General features: G+C 53.5%; 5 protein-coding genes across 5 annotated transcripts; 2 read left to right on the top strand and 3 right to left on the bottom strand.

Moving 5' to 3' along the window:
• Positions 1-1,599: 1,599 nt before the first annotated feature.
• Positions 1,600-3,638, top strand: EV422DRAFT_569215 (uncharacterized protein; the record flags this gene model as incomplete). Its single annotated transcript, XM_053072740.1, has 3 exons — positions 1,600-2,489; positions 2,623-2,927; positions 3,322-3,638. 3 exons carry the CDS (start codon positions 1,600-1,602, stop codon positions 3,636-3,638), a joined length of 1,512 nt encoding a protein of 503 aa, XP_052923872.1.
• A 4,211-nt stretch (positions 3,639-7,849) lies between these two features.
• EV422DRAFT_599486 (YT521-B-like domain-containing protein) lies at positions 7,850-10,490 on the top strand (the record flags this gene model as incomplete). Its single annotated transcript, XM_053073661.1, has 11 exons — positions 7,850-8,393; positions 8,461-8,484; positions 8,556-8,576; positions 8,685-8,779; positions 8,866-8,994; positions 9,087-9,401; positions 9,487-9,551; positions 9,631-9,749; positions 9,812-9,842; positions 9,915-9,942; positions 10,005-10,490. Exons 1-11 carry the CDS (start codon positions 8,195-8,197, stop codon positions 10,488-10,490), a joined length of 1,512 nt encoding a protein of 503 aa, XP_052923871.1. The 5' UTR covers positions 7,850-8,194.
• Positions 10,491-11,446: 956 nt separating this feature from the next.
• EV422DRAFT_535969 (uncharacterized protein) lies at positions 11,447-15,132 on the bottom strand. Its single transcript, XM_053070797.1, has 2 exons — positions 14,951-15,132; positions 11,447-14,708 (listed from the first exon to the last, which is right to left on the bottom strand). The coding sequence occupies exon 2, from the start codon at positions 14,654-14,656 to the stop codon at positions 11,687-11,689; it is 2,970 nt and encodes a 989-aa protein (XP_052923870.1). The 5' UTR covers positions 14,657-14,708; positions 14,951-15,132; the 3' UTR covers positions 11,447-11,686.
• Positions 15,133-16,082: 950 nt separating this feature from the next.
• Positions 16,083-22,787, bottom strand: EV422DRAFT_125936 (uncharacterized protein). The gene is made up of 13 exons (XM_053064713.1): positions 22,404-22,787; positions 22,155-22,326; positions 21,878-22,099; positions 21,630-21,797; positions 21,451-21,553; positions 19,105-21,369; positions 18,767-19,041; positions 17,404-18,699; positions 17,130-17,339; positions 16,908-17,063; positions 16,660-16,828; positions 16,483-16,574; positions 16,083-16,392 (listed from the first exon to the last, which is right to left on the bottom strand). The coding sequence occupies exons 1-13, from the start codon at positions 22,412-22,414 to the stop codon at positions 16,342-16,344; spliced, it is 5,190 nt and encodes a 1,729-aa protein (XP_052923869.1). The 5' UTR covers positions 22,415-22,787; the 3' UTR covers positions 16,083-16,341.
• Positions 22,581-23,320, bottom strand: EV422DRAFT_125955 (uncharacterized protein). Its single transcript, XM_053064714.1, has 2 exons — positions 23,027-23,320; positions 22,581-22,900 (listed from the first exon to the last, which is right to left on the bottom strand). Exons 1-2 carry the CDS (start codon positions 23,224-23,226, stop codon positions 22,747-22,749), a joined length of 354 nt encoding a protein of 117 aa, XP_052923868.1. The 5' UTR covers positions 23,227-23,320; the 3' UTR covers positions 22,581-22,746.
• Positions 23,321-23,389: the final 69 nt, after the last annotated feature.

The following is a 23,389-nucleotide window of genomic DNA, read 5'->3' as shown; positions in this document are numbered from 1 at the left end:
GTGTCGAACTTGGTCACTGATGCAAATGTTTCGTTGTAATCAACTCCCTCTTCTTGTGCGTTGCTTTTGACATCGAAGAGTCGCTTGCGGACGCTGCGGACGATGCGCGCGTAGAGCGCGTAGTCGGTCGTGAGGGTCCTGGCGGAGGTGCAGCTGGAGGGGCTGCGGGCGCTAGCGTCTTACGGGCCGTTTGCTTCTTCTTGCCGTCGCCACTCTTCTTGCCACTGCCGCCGTTCTTCCCTCCGTTCGCTATTGTTTCGCGTATCGTGTGGTGGTCTGGGATACGGTAGTTGAGTATGGGAACGTTGGTCTTACCTCTCTGGGGCGACTGACAGCTGTCTCTTGTTTTATACTCGCGTCGTTTCCTTCTTCTTTCATTTTACTCTTTCATTTCTTTCATTTTAGTCATAGCTATTCACCCGACGTCCGCCCGCTTTTCGCGTACGGCCGCACCATTGTACTCATTGTTTGTTTTATCTTTCACTTAGATAGACTCGTGAGTTTGAGTAGGGGTGTTGGAGGTATCATCCTCCCGAGGCCCCGGTTAGGGTTCCCGTACTTTATTTCCTCACGTGACTCCCCTCCCGCTTACGCCACGCTTCCGCGTACGGGACTTCACTCTTTTCTTCCCCTTTCGGACCTCGCGTCCTCTTTTCCATCACAAGACAATACATACTTCACAGTACTACATCTTACACAACATAGAGTTCGCTCAGTCATCTGCTTCCTCTGCCAACTACTGCTAAGTGACGGAGCTAATTGAGATGGACAAAGAGAGAATTTCGACAGCTCAATTGGCACAGGCAGCGACGGCTCGAGTCTTGAAGAAGACGCCATTCAGGCCTAGAGCGTACGGGACGTCCCACGAACTGAAGAAGCGCGGGCTCGACCCGGACACGGGCTTGGAAGACTCTGATGGCAATGTCGGGGATGAATGGGAGGTCGAGAAGATCATCGGCCACCGTCAGGACGACGACGGGAAGTGGGAATTCAAAGTCCACTGGAAAAACTGGAACACTTGGCACGACAGCTGCGTGGTACTCTCGGACTTTCGAGGGCAGGAGCTACTGGATACGTACTGTCGCGCAAACGGCATCACCATTGGGGACGAATCACCTATGGGGGACGCCCAGACCGGCGACGACAGCACACAATTACGCCGCCCCACGAGACAATCCACGCAGAAGTCTCAAAAAAAGGGGAGGAGATAAGAGCGGGGATACTACAGAGGCCGCAGGGTGGAGGCCGAACAAAGGAGGGAACAAAGGGTCAGCTGGTCGGCACAGGAGCAGAGAATGAGGAAAAAAGGGGAAAAGCACGCAACCGCGGACCAACCGGCATCTTCCACGTCGGTGGAGTACCCAGCGGCCCAGCGAGGGCAAGACGTGCCACAAGAGAATGCTCAGCAGGACAGAAGGGAGAGAACACCCAGAACTCAAGAGAATGCCCCCGCTTCGGAACTACATAAATAGCGAGCGTCAGAAGCCGCTCCCCTTGACCCTCACCAACCCCCAACTGACTACCGCTCCCCAGCACGCTCCTACGCTATCCCTTCCCCCCTAACGACCCTGGACCGGTACTTCGAGAACTCCGACAATCATGTCTCAAAGATTCTCCACCTCCTCCTCGAGAAGATCCAGCATCGCAGACCTGTCCAATGCGGTCTCGAAGCCGCCTATCCTGCGACCAACAACCAGGACCAAGAAACAACGCACGGACCCGCCGGTTCCCAGGACCCCTGTCTGCTCCGTGTACCCCCACAAGCCAATCGAGGTTGACGACTCTCCCCCTCAGATTGACAGCGCGTTCAGAGAAGCCACCGGCTCCCGTACTCCCGCCCCAGTGAAGGCAACGGGGAACAAGCGCCCAACAATTCGCCCGCCCAGGATCACCGTGCGGAATGCTGGCAACACTCCCGTCGACACCCGCAAGCAAAGGAAGGTGTTGGATACGCCCGAAGAACGACGAAGAGGCGAAGCGATCATTGGCTCCGCCACCCTCAGCGTCTCCGGCCTAGACCCGGAAGAGGATGAGTTCACGAGCGAGACCCTGACGAGAGACGTGGAATACCAGCCCGGAGAGGAAGAGGAGTACTACGGAGCAGAGAAGAACGGAGCTGTCAGCATGTGCGTAAACCCGGACGATAGCGCCTCCATTTATGGTCGCGTTGTCCAATGCGAACGCGGAGACCTCTGCTGTGGAAGCCAATTCTACCACCAGGAATGCCCCAACAACCAGAGACTGCCCCACCCTCAGGAAGACGAAGAAGTCCTGAGTGACTACTTTGCCCAGTACAACTTCGTTTGCCCGCCCTGCCTAGAAGACCTCCCAGAGGATGCGGAAACCGACGGCAAGATCACTGCGACCATGCACCCGAACGTTGGCAAGAAGCGGGGCCTGCGTCGGGCGCCCTACGACCATGAGAACGGCAAGTGGAGGACCGACTTTGCGATGAAGACCGGGGAGGGTGATATGGAGGAAGACCGACCGTACCGGGTCTCGGGGACATCGAAACCGTCATGCTCCCGAGCCTATACAAGGAGTACACGGACGTCCCATCCACCATGCACACCCGTGTACACGGCCTCTTCCCCCACCCAGTGCTGACCTTGTGATCGAAAGCCCACAACACATGCGAGACTGGGAAAAGGACTTGATAATGAAACAAGCCGTCTTTGTCGTCATCACTAACCTGGAACCGCACTACGCCCAATGTGCCAAGGCCCTTCGCAAGGAGCACGGCATCCACAAGACTTGGGACGGCCTAGAGGACCCAAAAGCACTGCTCCGCCAAGCCGCCTTCCCCCGAATTGACCAGCCCAACTACCTTATCTACGCAGGTCCCAACCTTCGGGAACTCGAGATCATTGTAGCGAGCTTTGGCCCCAAACCCAAAGACAAGCCGGAGGACAAGGAGATCACGTTCGGTATGCCAAGAGTGGAGTCCAAATTGTGGTCAAATCTGGCGTTGAAATAGCTCGCCACCGGCGACCTCTGTTCACTCAAGCCGAAGGGATGGAGGATGGCGGAGGGCGAACCGAAACACGCAGGATCACCGAGGTTCAGAACTCAACGGGGGCACCCAGCAGCGGACGCACAGGCGGTCATCCACGGAGGAGTGTGGACCACGACAACCTCCGGAGGAGAGACAAATAAGGGCAAATTCCCTTGCCCCACAGCAGAAAGTCGGGACTTGCGATAGCAGACGTAAACGTCGACCCTCAAAGTCAGCTCGAGACCCTCAAGACGAGCCTGCAGGACTCGCCAGACATCTACATCGGCCACGCTTCCATCGCAGCGGCGATGCAATCGGCAACCCAGACCACTTGAACGAAGATAAACGAAGCATGATGTCCCGTTACACCGTAGGCCTCGACAACTTCGGTCCAATCGCTCGCCTCAAGCAGCAGGAGGCTGCCCGCAGAGCCCACTGCAGCCTCGCCACCAGCGAACATGCCACCCTTGACAACATCCGGGACGCAATTGTGGCTGACATCCCTACCACCCCCGCGACCTCATCCCCGCAAACACCTCGTCCTACGCTCCAAGCTAACGTCACGCCCTCAACAACACAGCTCCTCAAGTACCAACACGTCGTCCCTTTTCCCGAGTCCGCCGCCGATCAAGTACTTCGCTGATGGTGGCTCGAAGTACGCACCCTCAGCGCAGAAGCTCGTCAGGGGGCAGCCCAGACCACGACTCCGGGGACGGCAAGACCATCCCGGTGCCGGACCATCCCGCGCTGTTCCATCCAGCGCGCGCTGATTGATCAAACCTACGACACCCCACGACCTCAAACAACAAACACCACTTCACCAACACATCCGCCCAAGTAGCGGAGGTTCTGGAGGCTAGCACACTATGGCGACATCGTGCAACAGGCTAGTTTCTGCAAAATACAGGGAGTACCACGCCGGAACCCTTCTGAGCACCCCTCCTAGAGGAAAGCTTCAAAAAGGGGAGGATGTGAAAGTGATCAGGTTGACGACGTACGAGGAGATGGGGAGATTCAAGGGAAGATTAGTATTTGTGCGCGCGTGACCAGCGTGATCAGTAGTAGGATAGAGACACACCCCCTTCCCCCCCCCTCCCACTATAAAAAGGACGACACTGGCTTATATTGCCCGGGGAGCATCTTACCGGCTATAGACTAGACCCTACGTTTGTACCATAAGTGCCCATTTGACCCAACTGACTAGCGTACCTACGCCTAGCAGTCCGGGGTTGCCAATAGACGGAGTACGCCCAAGCGTGTCTACATGTGTGGTGAGAATAGGGATTTAGTTGGTCTCTACCTTTTACCTTGCACTCTCCACGAGTAGATCATCTCCACCCGCAAACGACCCAATTTAGGACCTATCTCAGGGAATAATCGACCACTTTCACATAAGCCGCGTTGGGATGCTGGTCAGAAGAAGGGTTTTCAGTAGAGACATTTAATAAAGACACCATTTATGCGTCTCATTGTGCAATGGTGTCCATTCAAGAGGAACTTGCGGCTATACGCCCTGAGTCCGCTGATGGTATACTTGTTGATTGTAGCAATATCTCTGCTGTGGGGGCGCTTCTGTGCCGGCCAGATGAGACTGAAACCATTTTTCCGAGGCCTGAAGCACTGCAACTGCAACCTGATGCGTTAATCGCACGATGGGCATTTGTGGTTCTTGGCAAGTTGAATGGCAACATTTGTCGCATTCTGATATAGGATGCACAACACTTATGGTACATCAGGGATGGGTGTTGTGATGTGGACTACCTTCCACATGGGTTGTATAACTGACGTTTGTATGCAATACCTACTTTGCTGTAAGGTATTGTAGACGGACTGTTATGGACGACGCGTCCATTCCATGCGCTTACCTCATGACAGCATCCCAACAGTCAGTCAATGTCAATTCCCTGTCAAAAACCTGACATCTGCCAAACCTCGCAGCCGCACGCAGCCGCGCTACCCCACACCTGCCACTGCCTTCATTTCTCCACGCAGCCGCACGTAGCCACACCCCCCAACACTCGGCGCTTACAAACCCTTCTTCATACTTCCCCACGTACCCGCCCACAGCCTCAGCGTAGCCACCCCATCCCCAGTCTTCTGTTTCTATGCTTCCCCCACCCTTGGCGCTTCTCTTGGCTTCCCTCTCATTCCGTACCCTTCTGCTTCCCCACGCTTCCCCAGCCTTCCCAGAAAAGCATAAATAGCCGCCTCCCCTGAGCTCCCCACTTCCTGATCCCCCAGCAGATCAACACCAGTTCTTCCTAGTCTTGTTCTAGTTCTTGTTTCGGTCTGAATACCATTACCTGTCAACAACCTGCACCACAAGTCGCCTCTATTTCCGTCGGCTCCGCCCATTCTTAACACGGACTGGGTGTTCGTCGGCCCTGCTATTCGATATGCAGTAAAAGGACTACTCGTTGTGCATAGGAACGCGCAACGAGCACTGTTAAAGTACCCATGAGGTCGGAGTCCACTGGAGAACACTGTCTGGACGCATAAGTACCTCAGGAATTACCTGTATATTCCCAGTATATACAGGTATATCCCGCAAGGCCTGTCTCGCAGACATGTGGTTCCCCAACTAGACTGGACAACCCACATTACCGGTGTCAAAACATGGTTTTCAAACTTATAACCCCAAAATGCCCATTGATGTTGGCTGGGGTGACGATGGGCCATACCTTCAACGCCAACAAGCTATTTTGTGGCAATCTGCAGTTATGGGGAGATCAACGACACTATTCGCGAGAAAAGGGCTATCTCATATTCACTTGTATTTCATATTATACTTCCTTCCTTCTACGCGATCCGAGACCCGGGCTGGCCACCCAAGCTCTCGGTGATACATTACATAAGGCGCCAAGCCTCATAGAAGCCACGCAAGCCCCACTGGCAGCTCATATATAAAGCTGTCAGCCGTGCGGCCGCTGCAAAAAGCTTCCTACCTTTTTCTTCACTCCAATACACTGTTTTCAGCCCTCTCGGAAGGGCCCAATATCGTCTACGTTTCCTCTGATGTTACAGAACCGGGAGCTCTTTATCCTTTGTACGCAAGTAGCGGCCAAAGCCAGGGCTCATAACCAGTTAGTGGTAGCTGGCAAAGGAATGCAGACTAAGAGCAGAACCCTATGTAGGGGAGACGAAGCCCTATATTGTATGAAGTTATACAGTGTTGTCTTGTGTGAAGAATGGAGGATGCGAGGTCCGGGAAGTAAGAAAAGGGTGAACTCCTGTACGCGGAAGCATGGCGTAAGCGGGAGTGGAGTCACGTGAGGACATAAACTACGCGAAACCCTAACCAGTAGTATTGAAAGGCGTGGCGACTGCGGACATCGTTCAGCTGTAACTTGAGGCGAGCAGATTGGGTGGACCAAGGGGTGAGGCTGGTCCTCCTACCCTCAAGAAGATCGGGGTCTCCCCTGAAATGGCGAAGCTGAGCGATGAATGTGAGCAACTTGACAATGAAATTGCCGCTTTTGAGAAGCGTGGGAAGCGGTACGCGATGAAAGCGAAGCTGGCCGCGACCAAGAAGAAGCAGAATTTGGTGAGACTGGGGATTTTGACAATCGCTGCAGGCAAACTGCTGATCAGAAGATCTTCATGTTCCACCGAATTTCAGGACAGTGAAACCTAGTGGTTGAAGACACTCCGAAGACGGGAAGCATGCTCCAACAGTTCGATGTGATCTACAAGATTTCCCAAGTTGACTGCACCCCAACTTGCACGGCCATACATTGACTCAAATACTGAGGGCGCAAAGGCCACTAGCGCATGTAGAGAGGGAAGAGGGAGGTGGATTGCGCCAGGGGAACAACCGTGTTGCAAGATGTGGAGTACGTCGGCCTATAGTCTGTTCGCATGAAGCTGTCCCTCCTCTGAGGTCATAAACAACAATGATGGGGATACACAGCTTCATGCGAACTAACGGGTGATGCGAAGTGGGACCAAACTTCATTGTGCGGCACGATACACCACGCGTCGGGCCGCGAGGCGCAGATCAACGCAGCGGCCGCGACACTACTGCCGCTGGACTGGTGGGATCTGAGGGAGCGCCGTGTCCATCGGATCGTTCACTACATTTATGGGGGTCTCCCCTACGTTTAAAGTATTGTCCTGCGATTCATGGCAAGGTCTGTTGACGGAAATTGCCGTTGTGCTTGCGGGGGCACTATCTGCCGTTGAAACGAGGAGTGAAGAGAAACCATCTTCCTCACCGCGGCTCTCTCCGTTCTCGGATGCAAGGTTGCGCACTCCGAATAAAACATTCTTTATTGAAGAGCGAAGCCACATAAGGGAGGTCAGTGGGCGCGCTCGGTGCGGATAAAACGCAAGGTATAGCCGACTTCAGCCAAGTCCATACCTGCAGCTCTTCCTCGTCTTCGTCACTTGCGTCCAGACGATTCGGATCCGGCCCGAGGACCTCCTCCCTGACGTTGAATAACACCGCGTCTCTCCATCCGAGTATCATTTTGTGTCGTGGACAAAGCTTCACAATGCCGCCTCGGCCATCCGGGCGAGATCGTGTCATCTTGCTCGCGGTCAGCAACACCGCAACCGGAGACGTGGAAACTTCTTGGCTTTGCGAGAAGCCAGAAGACAGGGTGGAATAATTGCACTCCTGGTGTTGGCTGCGAACAGAGATGGTCTCATATGGTGCGCGGGGCAGGCAGACCTTTAGAGCCGCCGGTGAGAAGTGCCCTTTTCCTAGAGAAGGAAGTGAGGCACTACGCGCTGTCGAAATATTGCTGCGCACTACAGTACCCTGTCAAAAATTCCCCCACCCCTCGCCCCTCCATACACATACCCTTGCAGAGGTTAAGGGACGCAGGATGCTTTACCGTGAACAAGGGTCTCCTCGCGGTGGACCCGTAAGAAGGGGACGGTTGGTTGAGCACTGGGACCAGACTGGACTGGGATGACCGTAATGTCGACGGTCCCCGAGGATAGCGCAAGCGCCGAGCCATGGACGACGGATACCCCGACCCTAGCAGCAGTTTACCGTCATGGGCGGGATCGGGAAGCGGGCCAGCAGATCTAGCGGGGCAAGCGTGCGGCTGCACTTTCACAACCTTTTCCCCGAAGTACGGGCAAGCGAGTTCCTGAATTTCTGTTTATACGCGCATCGTTCAGCACCATCTCGCGAAGGTGTGATGTACTTTGAGACGTGATCCTCTCCTCGACGCCAGCCCTCTGCAAAAAATGGCGCACCCATACCAGTTCCAGCAAGTGGCGCTCCAAGGAGTGCTGCCTCCGCCGATGCAACTTATACCAACGTTGCTCCATCCATTCTTTGTCGGTGAGCCTTCTCAACAATGCACCTATCCGAGTCTCTATCCATACGAGGCGGGGTTAGAGTCTCGTCTTGAACCCCTCTCGCCGAGGAACTCGTGCACTGGCGGTGAGTTTCGGCGATGGATTAGTTCATTCAATTGGATACAAATTTTGACCGGCAGTTCCCTCCCTAGATGCATGGGCCGGCGCTGCAAAAAGTAAGGGGCATCACAATCCATTTAACAATCCTGTACGCTTCGTATAACTAACTTACCCCGCAATTACGAAGCCTCTGAGCCGGCGAAGGAAGGTAATTCACCTGTAGAAGTCGACCGTTCGTTGATGACAATGAAAGTCCCACGCGATGTGATAAAAACCATTTGGTAAGCCATGGAAGTTCCCTTTCGTCTGCCAACAGCTCTAGAAAACTTTTACTTTTCAAGGGTTGGCAACCTACCCGCCAGTGCGTCGGAAGCCGATATCCGCGCGTACTTCTCGAAATGCGCGCATGTGGTAAGCTGCCTTGCTTCCATTTATCCCACTATGACATTGTGACCTCAAAACGTCTTTGGTATGCTTCTTAATCTTCATTGGCCTAGTCTTTGCGACACCTGCCGGCTTCCCGAAGCGCATACATCAACTTCCAAACAACGGCGGAAGCTGATGCGGCTGTAAAGGAGTTTGATAGAGCCCCATTCAACGGATGTCTGCTCAACTGCAGGCGAAAGGTAAGTTATTTCAGCCGCTCGGAATCTTGTTCGTATATTCCGCTACTCGGATTCAGGTTCTCACCTCTCGTCGTCATTTATGTGTCTTTCAGAGAGCACGAAGCATCTCGGAAACAAGCTCCAGCTCCAGCTCCTCGTCGAGCCTCGCTCGGAGCCTGTCCGTAATGCTCCGGACGCCCGATCTTCGTCGTGAATCTGATGCCGCTGCGAGTGTCTTCAACGCTAGCAAAACCGCCATCACCGTGGGATGTGTCCAGAATTCCCAGCGCATTGAGGCCGTGGACCAGTTCAATGTCAAGTATTTCATCATGAAATCCTTGAACACAGACAATCTCGATCGAGCCAAGTCATTGAAAGTCTGGTCCACGCAATCGAAAAATGAAGAAAAGCTCAAGAAAGCGTTTGAGGTACGTTTGCGATGAACTAAAGTCCGCATCGAATGCACGGCACCCTCCGCTTAGGTTAACTGTTAACTACTGCCTGTCTTTTCAGACTACGAAGGACGTATACCTGATCTTCGGTGCGAATAAGACCGGAGAGTTCTACGGCTACGCCAGGTGAGTGGAGCCAAGCCCAAGCACTGCTTCTTCCATCCTCATTCCGATGACAGTACGTGCTATAACTTCCCTCCTACAGATTGGAATCATGGATCCCAGTCCAAAGCGAAGAAACCGTCGAATGGGTACCCTTCGTGCCGATTCAGAGTGCGGCAGACGAGATCAACGGCAAAGACCCGTACATGCCACCTGAATGGGGTGCGTGGAAGCTTCTACTTTCCCATCAATGGATGCTGAGATTTACATACGTCCTTGTTTAGGGAAGCCTTTCAGGATCCGCTGGGTACTGACGTGAGTTGTTCGTTTCGGCGCATGTTGGCAGATACCTTGCCCATGTCAACTCTCATTTTACATGCGATACAGTCAACCGTTGAGCTTTTCCCTTCTCAAGGTTAGTAAAGACCTTCGAAGAAATAACTGAAGAAGAACCCTACTAACTATCTGATCTTGCAGGATGTGACCAATGCGTGGAATGGTAACAAGAACATCAAGATCAGCCGTGATGGCACTGAAATCGACCCTCGGGCCGGCAGCTGGGTCTGTGAGGAGTTCCATCGTGAAAAAGAACGACAAAACAAGAAGATAGCCGCGGAGAACATTGAGACCAAAGACAATGAGAGAGGCGTCAGTGTTGCACGTATTGATGCTAGCACCGTTGATGCCGACAGCAAATGCGACGGATGCTCCGATGCGAGCGAGGGTCTTCCGCCCGTCGCCACACCGCTTTCAAAGGGTTCAATGCCCTCGAAGAGATCAAGAAGTGTTCCGACCACGCAGGCGAAACAGGATTCCGGAAGCGGCTTGAATGACAGTCCTCCCTGCCAGGACGGGAGCGGCCTTGCGAACGCAGCGCAAAATCGCATGGGCTTTGGGTATGGGCGAAAGCCTAAGAGCATTCGGATCCCGTGGCATCCGGCTTCCGAGCCGGCATCCTCGTAAGTCCATGCCTTCATCCTCGCAATTTGGGCATCATCATGGACTAATTTCCCGTTTTCGCTGCCTTTGAAGGACGCCAGTTCAGGTGCCAGTTCAACCGCTCCTGCCTTACTACGGGGCTCCTCCCATTTTATGCCCTCAGAGCTCTCTCTGGTCGCCATGGGTGCCGTATGCGTGCTATCCTGATGCGCCGGGCCCACCCATGCCGGTTCAGCTCCAGGGCCAGCCGTTGTCGGCTACCTTCCGCGATGTCGACACGAGGTGCCTGTCTTGGTGATAATAGCGGTAGGTTCGAGGACACCCCCATCTGCGTATTTTGATACAATGCGCACGGGTGTTTGCTCACTCTTCGTTCCTTCCTCGCAGTTCAATGAAGCCCCCGGTGCCATTTGGTTGTTCTCATATGATTGTCGATGTCAAAGGCGATATTTGCCCTCCCCTCCCTTCAAAGTTTGCCTTGAGCCACCCTCCGATTATCCACGAACAGATGCAGCCGTCGAGGAGGGATCGTCTGCAGAATAGCAAGCGGCTCCAACAGGAAGCAACCCATGCCTATTGAGCTCTAACCCCACGGGTATTCTTCTCCGTTGGGGATCCAGCTGAGAGGAAACAGCTACAAGGTGTGCGCTGTGGTTGTCATCTATTTTTTTCGCCTTCTCTTCACGGAATAGGTAGCCCGCGGCTTCAAACATTTCCGGTTTGGCGATGTAGCAGCAAGTACCTACTATATTCAAGGCATAGCCAGTGTAGTAGTGATATTCTCTATCATATATATAAATCAACATTATCGGAAAATGATTCCATGGGAGTTGTGTTTCTGCTAGCCGCGAGGTTGTGATAACCGTTGACGCTCTCATTGACTGTCCATCCGTCGAGCGGGTCTAGGAGGCTGAAACACCAATGCGCTTGCAGACAAGTAATACGCTTCACGTTGACCTTCCCGCAAACGCAACAAAGCTACAGACGGAAAAACACACGTATATATATTCTAGAACGACGCCAAAAAATAAGCAAAAGTACAAGATGTCAACAGCAGTACTACATCTACCAAGGACACGTATCCAGAGGCAGTGACAAGGAAACGGATGAAAAGCCTATTGGAAGTGAAGCTACGTAAGGAACGTTGTCAACCCACGCAAATAAGAATAGGGTGGAGACGAGTCCAAGGGTTTATGAAAGCCGCGACTCTGGGCGACGGCTCAAGAACTCAGCCCCATAAAGTCTCTCAGAAGATGCGGCGGCACGAAATCAGGATGCGTCAAGATCTTCTCAAACGCCGCAGCCCGTTCCTTGATGACCGAAGCACTGAAGCGCTGGAAAAACGTTTTCGGTGGGAAAGGCGGTAGCAGCTCCGCAACTTCCGGTTGAACTCGTGCTCGTGTGTTTAATGCAGTCGCCCGATGTTTAGCGGGCTGCATGCTTGTCAATGAAACGGCGCGTCTGGGCGGTACTGGCCGGGCTTCGTCCGATATATTACTGGTCAAGCTCGCCGCTTTCGCACCCTCATGCCACCTCCTAGCCTCGTTGTACAAAGCACGGAAGTCTGTGTACCGTTTCCTCACGACCGTCGGCACGGGATACGTGTGCAGCGTCACTTTGTAAGTCGTGTAAGGACGGTGAGAAGGAGGCGTTGACGTCAATGAAAACGACTGGAAGCGCGGTACTGGGAACGGTGATGTCGAATTCGTCGGTCGTAAAGTGGTCGTCTGAAGGCTGACGGGCCCCGAGCCAGACGATGCAACGGCGCGAACACGAAGTGGGTCCGTGACTGTGATTCGAGGCCATGTAGCGCGCCAAGCCATGGAGGAAGCGGACTCCTGGGATCTCAAGTGTTCTCCAGAGGTGGAAAACCGCTGCCGTATCGCACGAGTAGGAGTTCTCTCCCCGGCAACATCTTCCGACGATTCTGTCGGCGAAGATGGTGGAGGGAAAGTCAAGGAACGGTGCTGCCGGAGGTTCGGGAACGCGTCGGGCTCTCCTTGGTACGAATCTTCAAGGGATGTGCGCCTACGAAGTGGCGATAGCGGTGGCCGTGTGGACTGTGTGAATCGGGGAGTCGAGCCGTTCTGTATAGCGGAGGGATTGGAAGAAAAACGGTCGTCTCCGGGGCCGGTATCCTCAGACTGCCGGTCTTTACCGGCTCCTGAAACTGGCGCGGAAGGCAACGGAGGTAGAGAGTTGAGCAGTTCTGCAGACGCTGGGGATGTGGGGCATGACGCCGACAGCGAAGAGGGAGGGTTGAAGTGAGGTAAAGCGGGCGGCAAGATCACTGACGAGGCGCTAGCCAGGTATGAAGTGTCGAGGGATGCGAAGATTTGCGAAGAAGAGTGACCCGGTGTCCACCATCGATTGGCGTGGTTGTGGAACGCTTCTTCCTCGTCCTCCGTCTCGTGTCCTGTCGCTGATTCGTCATCTCGAGGCGAAAAGTCCCCTGAACGATAGGACTCCGTATCATCGGGTATAGATGAACGCTCGTCCTCTTCATCCCCATCCCCGTCATCCCCATGAAGAGAATGTTCGGTATCGTAATCGGAATGGAAATCCCTCCGAAGTCGTGCCGACGCTAGAGTTCCAGCAGTGCTCTCAAGATCGGCGTCGGACTCATCTACGGTGCCACGCTCGGACTCGGTTTCGAAGGCGCTCTCGTTGCCCACAATGCCGTAATTCCAATCTTTTCGCTTCTTGTATCCCCAAGAATCGGGGTAGATGCTATCGTCTGCCATACCAGAAACGCGCGTCCTTGTCCCACCACGCCCTCTCCGCCCAAGGTTGCCTCGCCGAAGCATGGATCGTTCATGGGCACGACGACGTCGGGTGCCTCTATGAAGGGAGGATCTCTCGCTCACTAGGCTTCGTGCGTCTGCACTGGAAGCAGCAACACTGAATGGGGGCTGTGAGTGCGAAAACGTGGAATAGGCTCCATTCGAGCTGGTATGAGGAACTTCGTCTAGCCAACCAGACGAATGACCATTCGCCTCTGCTGCACCGTACGACGCGCGATTGCTGGTGGATCGCGGTCGGACGCGTTCCTTCGATGCCCAGCTTCCCTTATGTTCGTGACTTTCCTCGGAGACTGTATTGATCTTCGCGTGGCCTCGAGCGAGCCAACCCGTGAACAGCCCAAAGAAGCCCCCTTCCTGCGTGCTACCAGCGCCTGCGCTGGGTCTCAAGGAATCTTCTGGTCTCCCCCTGGACTTGTTCCCGATGATGCTATTGATATCTGCCGATCTGCGTGTGAGCATGTCGTGGCTTCTTCTCGACGGGCCGGCCGAATTGTTCTGGGTCCCCTCTCTACCAAAGCTAGCTGGTGATAAAGGCAAAGACAACGACGCTGCACCTCTTTTATGGCGCCGATCGTTTGCTGGTCGCGAAGATGACGAAGCTGTGCTGTAATAGCGAGCTTGGGAATCCCATAGATCGGAAAGAAATCGAGCGCTTCGTGGTGAGGCGTCGCTCTCCTGTCCTTCGTCGGTCAACGCCGAGAAAGCACTATCGCGACGCATAGGATGGATACCTGTAACAATGACAGGCGACACCGACGAAATCGGCGGGGAAGCCGAGTGTACTTCCGGTCTTGAGTCTGGGTCCTCCGAATTCCCCATCTCCCCGCTTTCTTCCATATCGTCCTCATCTCCGAGCCTATCAACCGCATAGCCTGTCCTTGCCACTTCCGGGCTTCTCTCAGGGATGATGAGTTTGTTAAAAGTTGAGCTCGACGGGAATCCAAAGGAAATTCTTTCAATCGTTGGTGTCAGGTCTGGGTCGAAGGCTGACTCTGCGGAATGGAGACTAGAGTTGACCCTGGCGCGCGCATCCGCTAGCGTGATTGTGTTGTTTGACGCCATCGAAGAGGCAGTAGGGGAATCATGATAAGATGCTCGCTTCGATCGCCCGTCTACCGACATGATGGCCATAGGTTTCGCGGTTTCATAGGTATCTTCTGGATTCATGTGTCCGGATGATGCTCCTCTGTCGTCTGCGCCTTCGTAGTTTGACATGGCAATCCTCGCCGAACCCTCTGAAGGAGGGCCATCAGGCGAGATACATGATTGAGCGACGCTAGCGTCCTTGGACGAGCGTTGGAGCTTGGCGTTCCTCAGAGTCGCCGCTTCCTCGGTGTGAGTGGAGAAAGTCTCAGTGGAGAGGACAGTCTCATTTCCGGTCAACATTCCCTTGTCGTGGAATACTGCCGGTACTTGCTTTGGAACGGGACTGGAGCTTCTACAGGGAGGACGACATTCAAGGTTTATACATGCAATTTGACGTGCAGGACTGGAAACGACGGCCGCACGTCAATCGTCGGTCCTAAGAGCGGCAAGTTCGAGGACCCGGGACCCCGCCTCTGATGAACCTGGTCTCTTTCCGCGGAATAGCTTGAGACAGCGTCGCCCTGAGGTCCCCATACTGGTACAGACGTTTCCCACCCTCCTCGCTCCTGACTGGCAGGAGTCCAAAGCGCTTACCTGGTGTATTTGCGAGGTCCACTCTCTCTTCTTTCTGAATACGGTTGTTCTCGGGCGGATAAGCAAGCAGAAGCCTGCTGTGCGCGGCCTCTGCGTGGGCGTGAGACCTGCCGAGTTTAGTATCAATGTGTCCTTTTTGCGTGCCCGTCGAGGCAGAAAAACGGGACGCATATGTTCGCGCCTCATATCTTTTGACAGCACGTTGTCCGAAAGGCAAAATTGCGGCGGGGGGGTCGCCTCAAATGTTTGACCCCCCACTTACTTGGCGGAAACCAGCCTCGTTCAAGTTGGACCCGCTAATCAGTGTCACCTGCCGTGTGTCGACGCGTTACATTCGGGCCTTGTGCTGGCAATGAGGGATACCGCTCGTTGGTTCCCGACTCCTCACCCATTGGTCCAACAAAGTGGTTCCAAGACCGAGGCTGTGGGAAGCAGGTTTTCCTCCCATCCCGTCGACCGGATTCCTGGCCTTATCATGCAAATTCGCCAGGATACCACAATCCAAAGTCCCCAAGCACTCGCACCTAAAACCGTACAACTGCCGCCTGACAGTGGTTTGACACATTGCTCAGTGCTGACAGGCTTCAAACTCGTCGGGAGAACGCCTCGCATGCCGATTGCCAAGGAAGAAGTCATGAATGTATCCACTAAAATGAGGCTTTACGGCCTGAGGTTATTGAACACATCGGACTGTGATGTCCACCGAAAATTGTGCGGAAACCGAAAATGCAAAAATCAGGAGCTCTCACATCTGCATGACTGCCCTAAGGCGGTTCCATCATATACAGTAAAAGGTTAACCATTCCCTGAATGCGGAAGTCAGTAGCCCTGAGCCTCCAGCAGTGAGAGATGTCCGTTCAATGCAGACAACCGCTTGCACTCGAACGTTCCATTTCCACACGATGGAGGCAGTCTGAAGTCCCACTCAGCGTGTTCTTCAGGAGCTATGACACACACATTTGGGGAGCTCTTAAGAGATGATTGGAGCTCGTTTCCTATTCTTTCAAGCAAGTACCTTTGTACTAGCACGGAATAGCAGCGAACACATCATCTGGTCCGTCTATACTTCGATACCACTGCAGTATATAAGCCGAGGAACTGACTCATCAAGAATTCACAATGATAAGAATGTACATTGATTTTCTTCCACATTGAAGTCGTTGCTGTACAGAACATGCCAATGATGTAGCGACGGAGCGGCAGTGACTGCGTTAGATAACCCATGACTTTGGAGTGCAGCATGCGGTGTGCATGCGCACGGGATCAAGAGCAGCAGCCAGCCCTGGTTCGAATTCTCTACGCCATCGGATTGCACCGGTATTCAAGTTCAAGCCCTCCGCTCTATACATTCATAGGGCAGAAGAACAAGTTGGAGGATTATGTGTCCCTTTTCAGTGCGCAAAGTATTGTGGACTTTGACTTGTTCCGCACCACGGGCACATCTAACGAGCAGCGAGGAGGAGAAACGGAGGTGTCAGGAGTCGGTTCGTTCACCAGTCTCGACTTCTTCAAGTGTGCTAGGATGGACTCACCCTTTCAGCCATGACGAACTTGTTCCAATCTTCTTTGTTTGCGGGGCGTGTGCAGCTGCTGCATTTCAGCTTGCTCCTCAGGACGGGATATCCTAAAAGACAAGTGGAGGAAGGCGAATCTTAGCGAAGTGTCCATCAGAGGGTAAGAACAAAGTGTCTAGCGTAGATCCAGCTTACCAGTGACGACACATGGCTCCCAGGTTGTATGACAGCTGTAGCAGTTTAAGCTGGCATCGTAGATCTTCGTGCCGCAGGTATCACAGTCTCTTCGATCCATCTCCTGATTGACCTTCTGGTCGAGCGACATTTGCAGAACCCAGTCACGGACTTCCTCACGTTTGGCGTCCTGAGTTTCCATTGTAAGACGGTGAGTTGGGCCTGTTCTCGGATACCCCGATCTGTGCCGAGATCAAAAAGAAACTTACGGAAAGGTTCTCGGTTGGAAGGCTGATGTCAAATGGGATGTCGGTGTTCTCAAAGTCCGTATTGTCCAATAAAGAGACATCTTGGTCTTCGATAGCTTCGCTCAAGTCAAGGTATCTATTCCAGCAAACGAATGCCATGTTGTTCATATTCGCGGCCTACGTTAGGGTTTCGTAAGTGAGATGGAAGCGAAATGGCATAACCGTCACCATCTGACGGCATACCTTGGCAGCTTCACCAGCCTCGTAAAACATTTGGTCTGGTCGTAGCTCCTTCGTGTATCGCAACGTTGCAATCGCTTGCTTGGCAGCAAAGTATGATAGATCCTTCTTGCGCTTGCAGTAATTCTTGAGCGTTACCAGATGTGCTACGAATAAAAGCCTGTCGAATTCGGCAGGAACTCCGGGTTGTGGCACATGGTTCTGCCCGTGCACCTGCAAAATTGGTGTTGAGCTTCTCTGACGCCACGGTTCATGTTCAAGGAGCACCTCCACTCACCAACTTAAACAACATCTCACGCAACGCCGAGATTTCCTCTATTGATCCTTTCCCCAACGTCTCCCGCGCCAAGCGCATGTATAAGTCGAAGTTGTCCGGGACCGGCGGCACCCCATACTCAGTCAACTTGGTAACAGCCTGGTCAAATTTGCCTTCACGCAGCATGCTGATAGAAAACGACATCAGGTACTTGTTAAGTACCGCGGATCCTTGCGACGAAGCCTTTTGCAAGCATTGGTCCCATTGCCCGCGCTGGGCAAACAGGTCGAGCCCTGCAACTACATCGACATTCACGAGATCTTCGGCGTCTCCCGTGCTCTTCAGGTGCGTCACGTAAGCACTCTCGACGTACTCGGTATACTTGGGAGCATATGCTAGCATCTGCTTTGCCTTGTCCCATGCAGCACCGAGAATGTACGCATCGATAGCGTCTTTGTACATCTCCATGCCGGCAAACAAGTCGGCGGCGGCTTCGAAGCTGTTGACCTCCATCAAGCGTGAGCAGACGGTTTCGACAACCTCGGGTCCGCGGTCAGGGACAAACTTCATGGCTAGTTCAACGGCCTTTTCCCAAACTTGTTGCAACTGGCTTGCGTCCGTCGCCTGGTTGGGCGTGATCTTCAAATACATGTCGATTGCACGGCCATATTCTTGTTGCTGTTCAAGAAGCTTAGCTGTGGAGACGATGTCTTCTCGACCTTTGTCCCCTTGCCCCGACGTGAAGCGATCGTATTCTACGTTCAACTCCGACATCTTGTTTGGCAAGTACTCCGTCGCGAACCGCATGGCCTCCTTCCACATGTTTCCTTCTTTGTAGTACTTGATCGCCAACTCCGGTCTTTGCGCTCGTAACAGCATGGACTCTCCCTTGGTGTAATCCTTCCGTTCAAAAGCGACTCGGGCTTGTCCAATCAGGACATCACTTAGACTCCCCGGATCGTGCGCCTCGGCAACGGCGGTGGCGGCATCCCAGTCCTCGTTATGGATGTACATAAGGATGGCCTCCTTCGGCTTCCCCGCCAGCACAAAGGCCTGCTCGGCTTCTTTGAACTTGCCTTCGTCCTCGAGGTACATGGCTTGTTTGTAATGCACATCCGCCACTTTGGCCTTGTCCTCGCCGTACCGGCTCAGTTCAAACGCGAAATCAAACGCGCCATTCTCGGTCGCAAAGTCGATGGCTGAGTCCAGCAAATTAAACTTGCTGAGCAACTTCACTGCTGATTCCCCGCCTAACGATCTGGCCCACAAGTACGCTACTTGTTTGTATGAATTGGGACCTCCGTAGGATTTCGCAATCTGCATGAAGAAAAATCTCAGCCATAATCCGTTGGGTGACCAGACGCGAAGCATAGACAGAACCCACCCTATAAGCGTCCTCGTACATATTGTTCGCACAGTACATATTGATCGCCGACTTCCAGTCCGCTCCCTCGATGTAGTGATGCTCAGCCTGCTTGAAATTCCCGTCGGATTCGAGCGACTTGCCCAGGTACACGTGCGTTTCCGCAAGCAAGTCTTTGTGGAAAGCGGTGACCAATCGGATCATGTTGTCGTATTGTTTGTGGTTTTTGTACATGTTGATGGCCAGATCTGGCTCTTGAACGGTCAGGTACAGCTTTTCGGCGTCTTTCAGTTTACCTGGGAGACGTCAAACTTGGTGTCAGATGTGGTCCCTCTGGCCAAGATCCAATCCGAACTCACCTTGGGCCTCCATGTCTTTCGCTTGCGAGATGTACAGCACCGCCACCTCATCCGGCGCCATGTACGTAGTAGCAAGCGTATGCGCTGCATCCCACTTGCCCACCTTTGTATACATCTCCACCGCATCCTGCGGCTGACCAGCCATAACAAAGTACTTCTCCGCCTGGTTATACTCCCCAACTTCGGAGAAATGGGCGGCCAGTCGCTGGTAGTACACCTTCCCGGCCTCGGGCGGCTGAAGGGAATCGACGATGCCCACGGCTTTCTTCCACTGCTTTGCCCCGATGGCAGCTTCGATCGCTTTGAACGACCGTCCGGCTTCGATGTAGTGGTTGATGGCCCCGTCCATCTGCTTCTGGGAGACCAGCTGATCTCCCCACTGCTCCTCCAACTTGATGACCTCCTGCGGGAAGGTTTGTCTGGCCAGCTCTACCGCCGCCCGGAAAGCTTTGCCGCGACGGTAGGCCTCCAATGCGCGATCCGGGCTGCTCATCTTCTCGAATAGTTCGCCGGCCTTCTCGTACAGTCCTTGCTTGTACAAGGCGGCGGCCACACGCTCCATCAGCTCCGTCCTATCCGTCAATCTGTGTGCAAGAAGCGCCTTTGCCGCACGTGCGGGCTGTCCTCCCTTCATGTATAAGTTCACAGCGGACACAAAGTCCCCTTCTTCCTCCCTCATGGCACCAGCTTTGTCCTCTTGTCCCGAGTCGTTCAGCCATTGGAAATATTTGGCTTTTAGGGTATCTAGATCCGGATGATTCTTCGATTCCGCCACTTTGATTGATAGGTTCCATTTATGGAGCTCTTGATACATACTCATGGCTTCTTCTACTTTTCCCTGGTCCAAGTAGATAGACTCAGCTACCTTGAACTGCTTATCCAAAATCGCCAGTTTCGCTCGTACAGAGTAGTGCTCCGTGGCCTCAAGGTGATTTTCGGCGGCCACTGCCGCGGCTTGTTCGTTCACTTCATGGAGGTAGCGAGTCCGCGCCACATCCCCCAGAGCGGCGTAACACCTTTCCGCGATGATCAGGTTTTGATCCTTCAGAGCCATCTGGCTCAAGCTCTTCCACATCGCTTCCGTCTCTGGGGTGATCTCAAGCGTTTCCAGCAGAGCCACAGCACGGTCATAGTCTTTGTCGTCTATGGCGGTGCCGAACTCGATCAGACCCTCGTCCAACGTGTAGGAAACGGTATTCACGCCCTCATCCACTATGACCTCCGTCTTCCCATCGCTGCGCTCAATGTCCTCAACTTCCCCTTTGATAGGGAACATAGTGACACGCTCTGGCGAATCGATGGAGTACCAGATGCATAGGTTTCCGCGGTTCTGTGCGACCACTACATCACTGTTGGGAACCCATTGCACGTAGCTACAGAAATTGAGCAGGGTGGTACGAGTCTGCGTCGCGATATCGTACATATGCAACTGCCGGTTCTTGTCCCTGAAGAGCAGCTTGTTGGCCTGTCCCGATAATTCAAGCCAATCGATGCGGCTGTCGTGACTGATGGCCGCCACAGTGGTAGACGTGTTCAGATCAAGGATATTGATGCTCTGTAAGTCCACCAGATAGGCTACCCTTTTGACGTCCTCGTCGTTTTTGCGCTCGTTCACGCGGACGCTGATTAGATGTGGGCTGGTGTGCTCGGTTCGACACGATCCAAGAAGTTCGTTCACGCCGTATTCGACAAGCGAAAGCTCTCCGGCGTTGAAGACCATGCACACAAACGGGTTCTCAAAGTAGAATTTCTCCTGGCCCGTCCCTTGCCATGGAATCTCACTCAACTTGCAAGTCGACAGATCCCCCATCAAGAGCGTATCCGGCGTGTTCGCGATCAAATACTGGTCTCGGAAGATGTTGACTTTCTGTATCTCATACCCATAGTGCGACTTCAACACAATGCGGGAGCCGGTCGAAAGTCGCTTAACGATCACTTGCGACGGGGAAACATATGTGAACTCGAACTTTCCCTTGTATCGCGATCGTCGAAGACAGCAATCGAAGAGCTCCACCGCGCCGCACATGTTTCCGGCAACGAGACGAGAGCCATCGGGTTTCCACGACAGTGCTGACACTGTATAGAAGTTCTCGATGACCTTCACGGGAGCTTCCTCCCATTGTTGGTTAGCGGTGGAGAAGTTGTACACGTAGAATCGGTTGAAGCTCCCGATTACGACGCTCTGTCCGCTTGGGCTGAACTCCGCTCCGGTGAAATCCTGTACGTCGTCATCTCTGCTGTAGTCGAATTCCTGCATCACTCGACCTGACGCAAAGAGGAAACATCCGAGTCTAAGTCATGTCGTCCCGGCAGCCAGATGTATCGCGCAATACTCCCCTCACGCACCTTCCGAGTCGTAGAAGACCACCACTTTATCGCCTCCAGCAGCAACGACGCTCTCGCCCCAGGCCAGTGCAACGGGTGTTGTTCGATGAGCAGTAAACTTCCCCTAAAGCTTCGGATATCAGTAAGTGCGCCATCATCCAACCGGAAATCAAGACATCAACGATAATCCTGGCACCCACCTGTGAAGCTCCGGACAATCCATCGTCAAAGAAGAACCTGTTCATAGATCCGTCGAGATGTCCGGAAATGATGGCGTTTCCATCATGGCTGGCGGAAAGTGAAACCACGCAGCTCTCGGTTTGATACAGCGTAGCGGCTTTGTTCGTTTTCAGGTTGCCTATCCGAACCTGCGAGTATCGCGTTCGGAAGACGTCAGGATCGCTCCGCCGTCACTTCTCACTGACATATCCACCGCCTGCACGCCTACCTTTCCGTCGGCCATACCAAACACTAACGCATTGGGTTGCTCCCGCGGCCATGCCAGGCAAGTGATCTCGGCGGTCTGGATGAATTTGTTTACGATAGATTTCTTCTCTCCCCACTCGAGACCCAGTCGGTAGACAAACACAGCATTATCGGATTGGGCAACGGCTAGCTTTGTAGAATCCGGAGAGAACGCGAGTCCGACGATCGTGTATGATCTGGCAGCCTAGATGAAATTGATGAGAAAGGAGATCATACTTTTGTGACATCCGAAAACATACCTTCGGATCCCCTGGCTTCGTCGAGAAGCGGTCCTTTCGTTCCCCGGTCTCATCAAAGAGTTGTACGACACGGTCGGCACTTGCCACAGCAAGCTTTTGGTTGTTCGGTGACCATGTCAACGCCGTGATTCGTTGTGCTGTTTCCCCTTGTGGGACGATTGATTTGAGATACCTAGATTTGTTGTAAGACGAATCAGAAACGGGCCTCAATATTCACACCGTCTGATGGTCACTGTCAGGTATACTCACCGTATCTGCATGACCACAGGTTGACCGGGGTTATGGCGAGGACGGCCTGCGTCTCGATCTCTCCCAAAGCCAAAGCCAACTGCAATTTCCAAAGTCAAGCGAGACGCGTTTTGCTTATGTTATGGAACGCGTTTTTTTCGCAACTTTTTAGGACAACTTGGTGTTTCCGAAATCGAAAGCCACGACGCACATGGGTTCGCGATGTCCATGCCATTGCGAACAAAGTTCCCTTCGTAAGTACTTTGACCGCCTCGTCATATACAGTACGTAGCGACGGTAGCATCGCCCAAAGTTTGTTTTCGCCGACTTGGATGACGGCCTTTGTGCTCTGCCAGGTTCTGCCTCACGTGCGTGTGTGTTGATGGAGAATATTCGATGCAAATAAATAAAATTTAATATGCGATCTTGACCGCGGCCTTGGACTTGGTACGCCGAAATTAGAGTTTCTGGTACAACATGTCCTTATCTCTGTTTCGCATTCACGGTGGTTGTTACATCTGTCAGCCCTGAGACTGGTCAGGCAGCTATCAGCGAGGGAGCGCAGAACCAACGAGCCTTGATCTTGATGATCTTGAACGCCGACAGTGAGGCGATGCCATGCTTAGCCGGCATACAGTCCATACCTCGCTTTCCCCCACAAAGCGTTGGCACTGGGGCGCATCGCAGACAGCGCAAAAGGCCGCAGCGAGGATGCAAAAATAGCGTCTTTTTCCGGGTATCTCTGCGTTTGGCACGCCCTAGTGGGGGTCTGGACTTCCTCAGTATAGATCTGACAGCACCAGGATGATACTATACAGTACAGAGATAGGATGGCCAAGCCCATCTGTCCGCTGACCTGGGACCCGGGGACAGCATCTGATCCGCTGAGGGCGTTTGGGGGGGCCACGGAGGGATACAAATGTGTCTGATGCGAGTCTGAAGCGCCCACCTGCCGCGCGCCGCCCCCCGTGTTTGTTTGGCCCCACAAATAGGCCAGATTCCCCCAC

The sequence above is a fragment of the Fimicolochytrium jonesii genome, assembly GCF_025526975.1.
Source record: "Fimicolochytrium jonesii strain JEL569 chromosome Unknown EV422scaffold_19, whole genome shotgun sequence".
NCBI lineage: Eukaryota > Fungi > Chytridiomycota > Chytridiomycetes > Spizellomycetales > Powellomycetaceae > Fimicolochytrium > Fimicolochytrium jonesii.
This window is presented reverse-complemented; position numbering and strand designations above follow the sequence as displayed.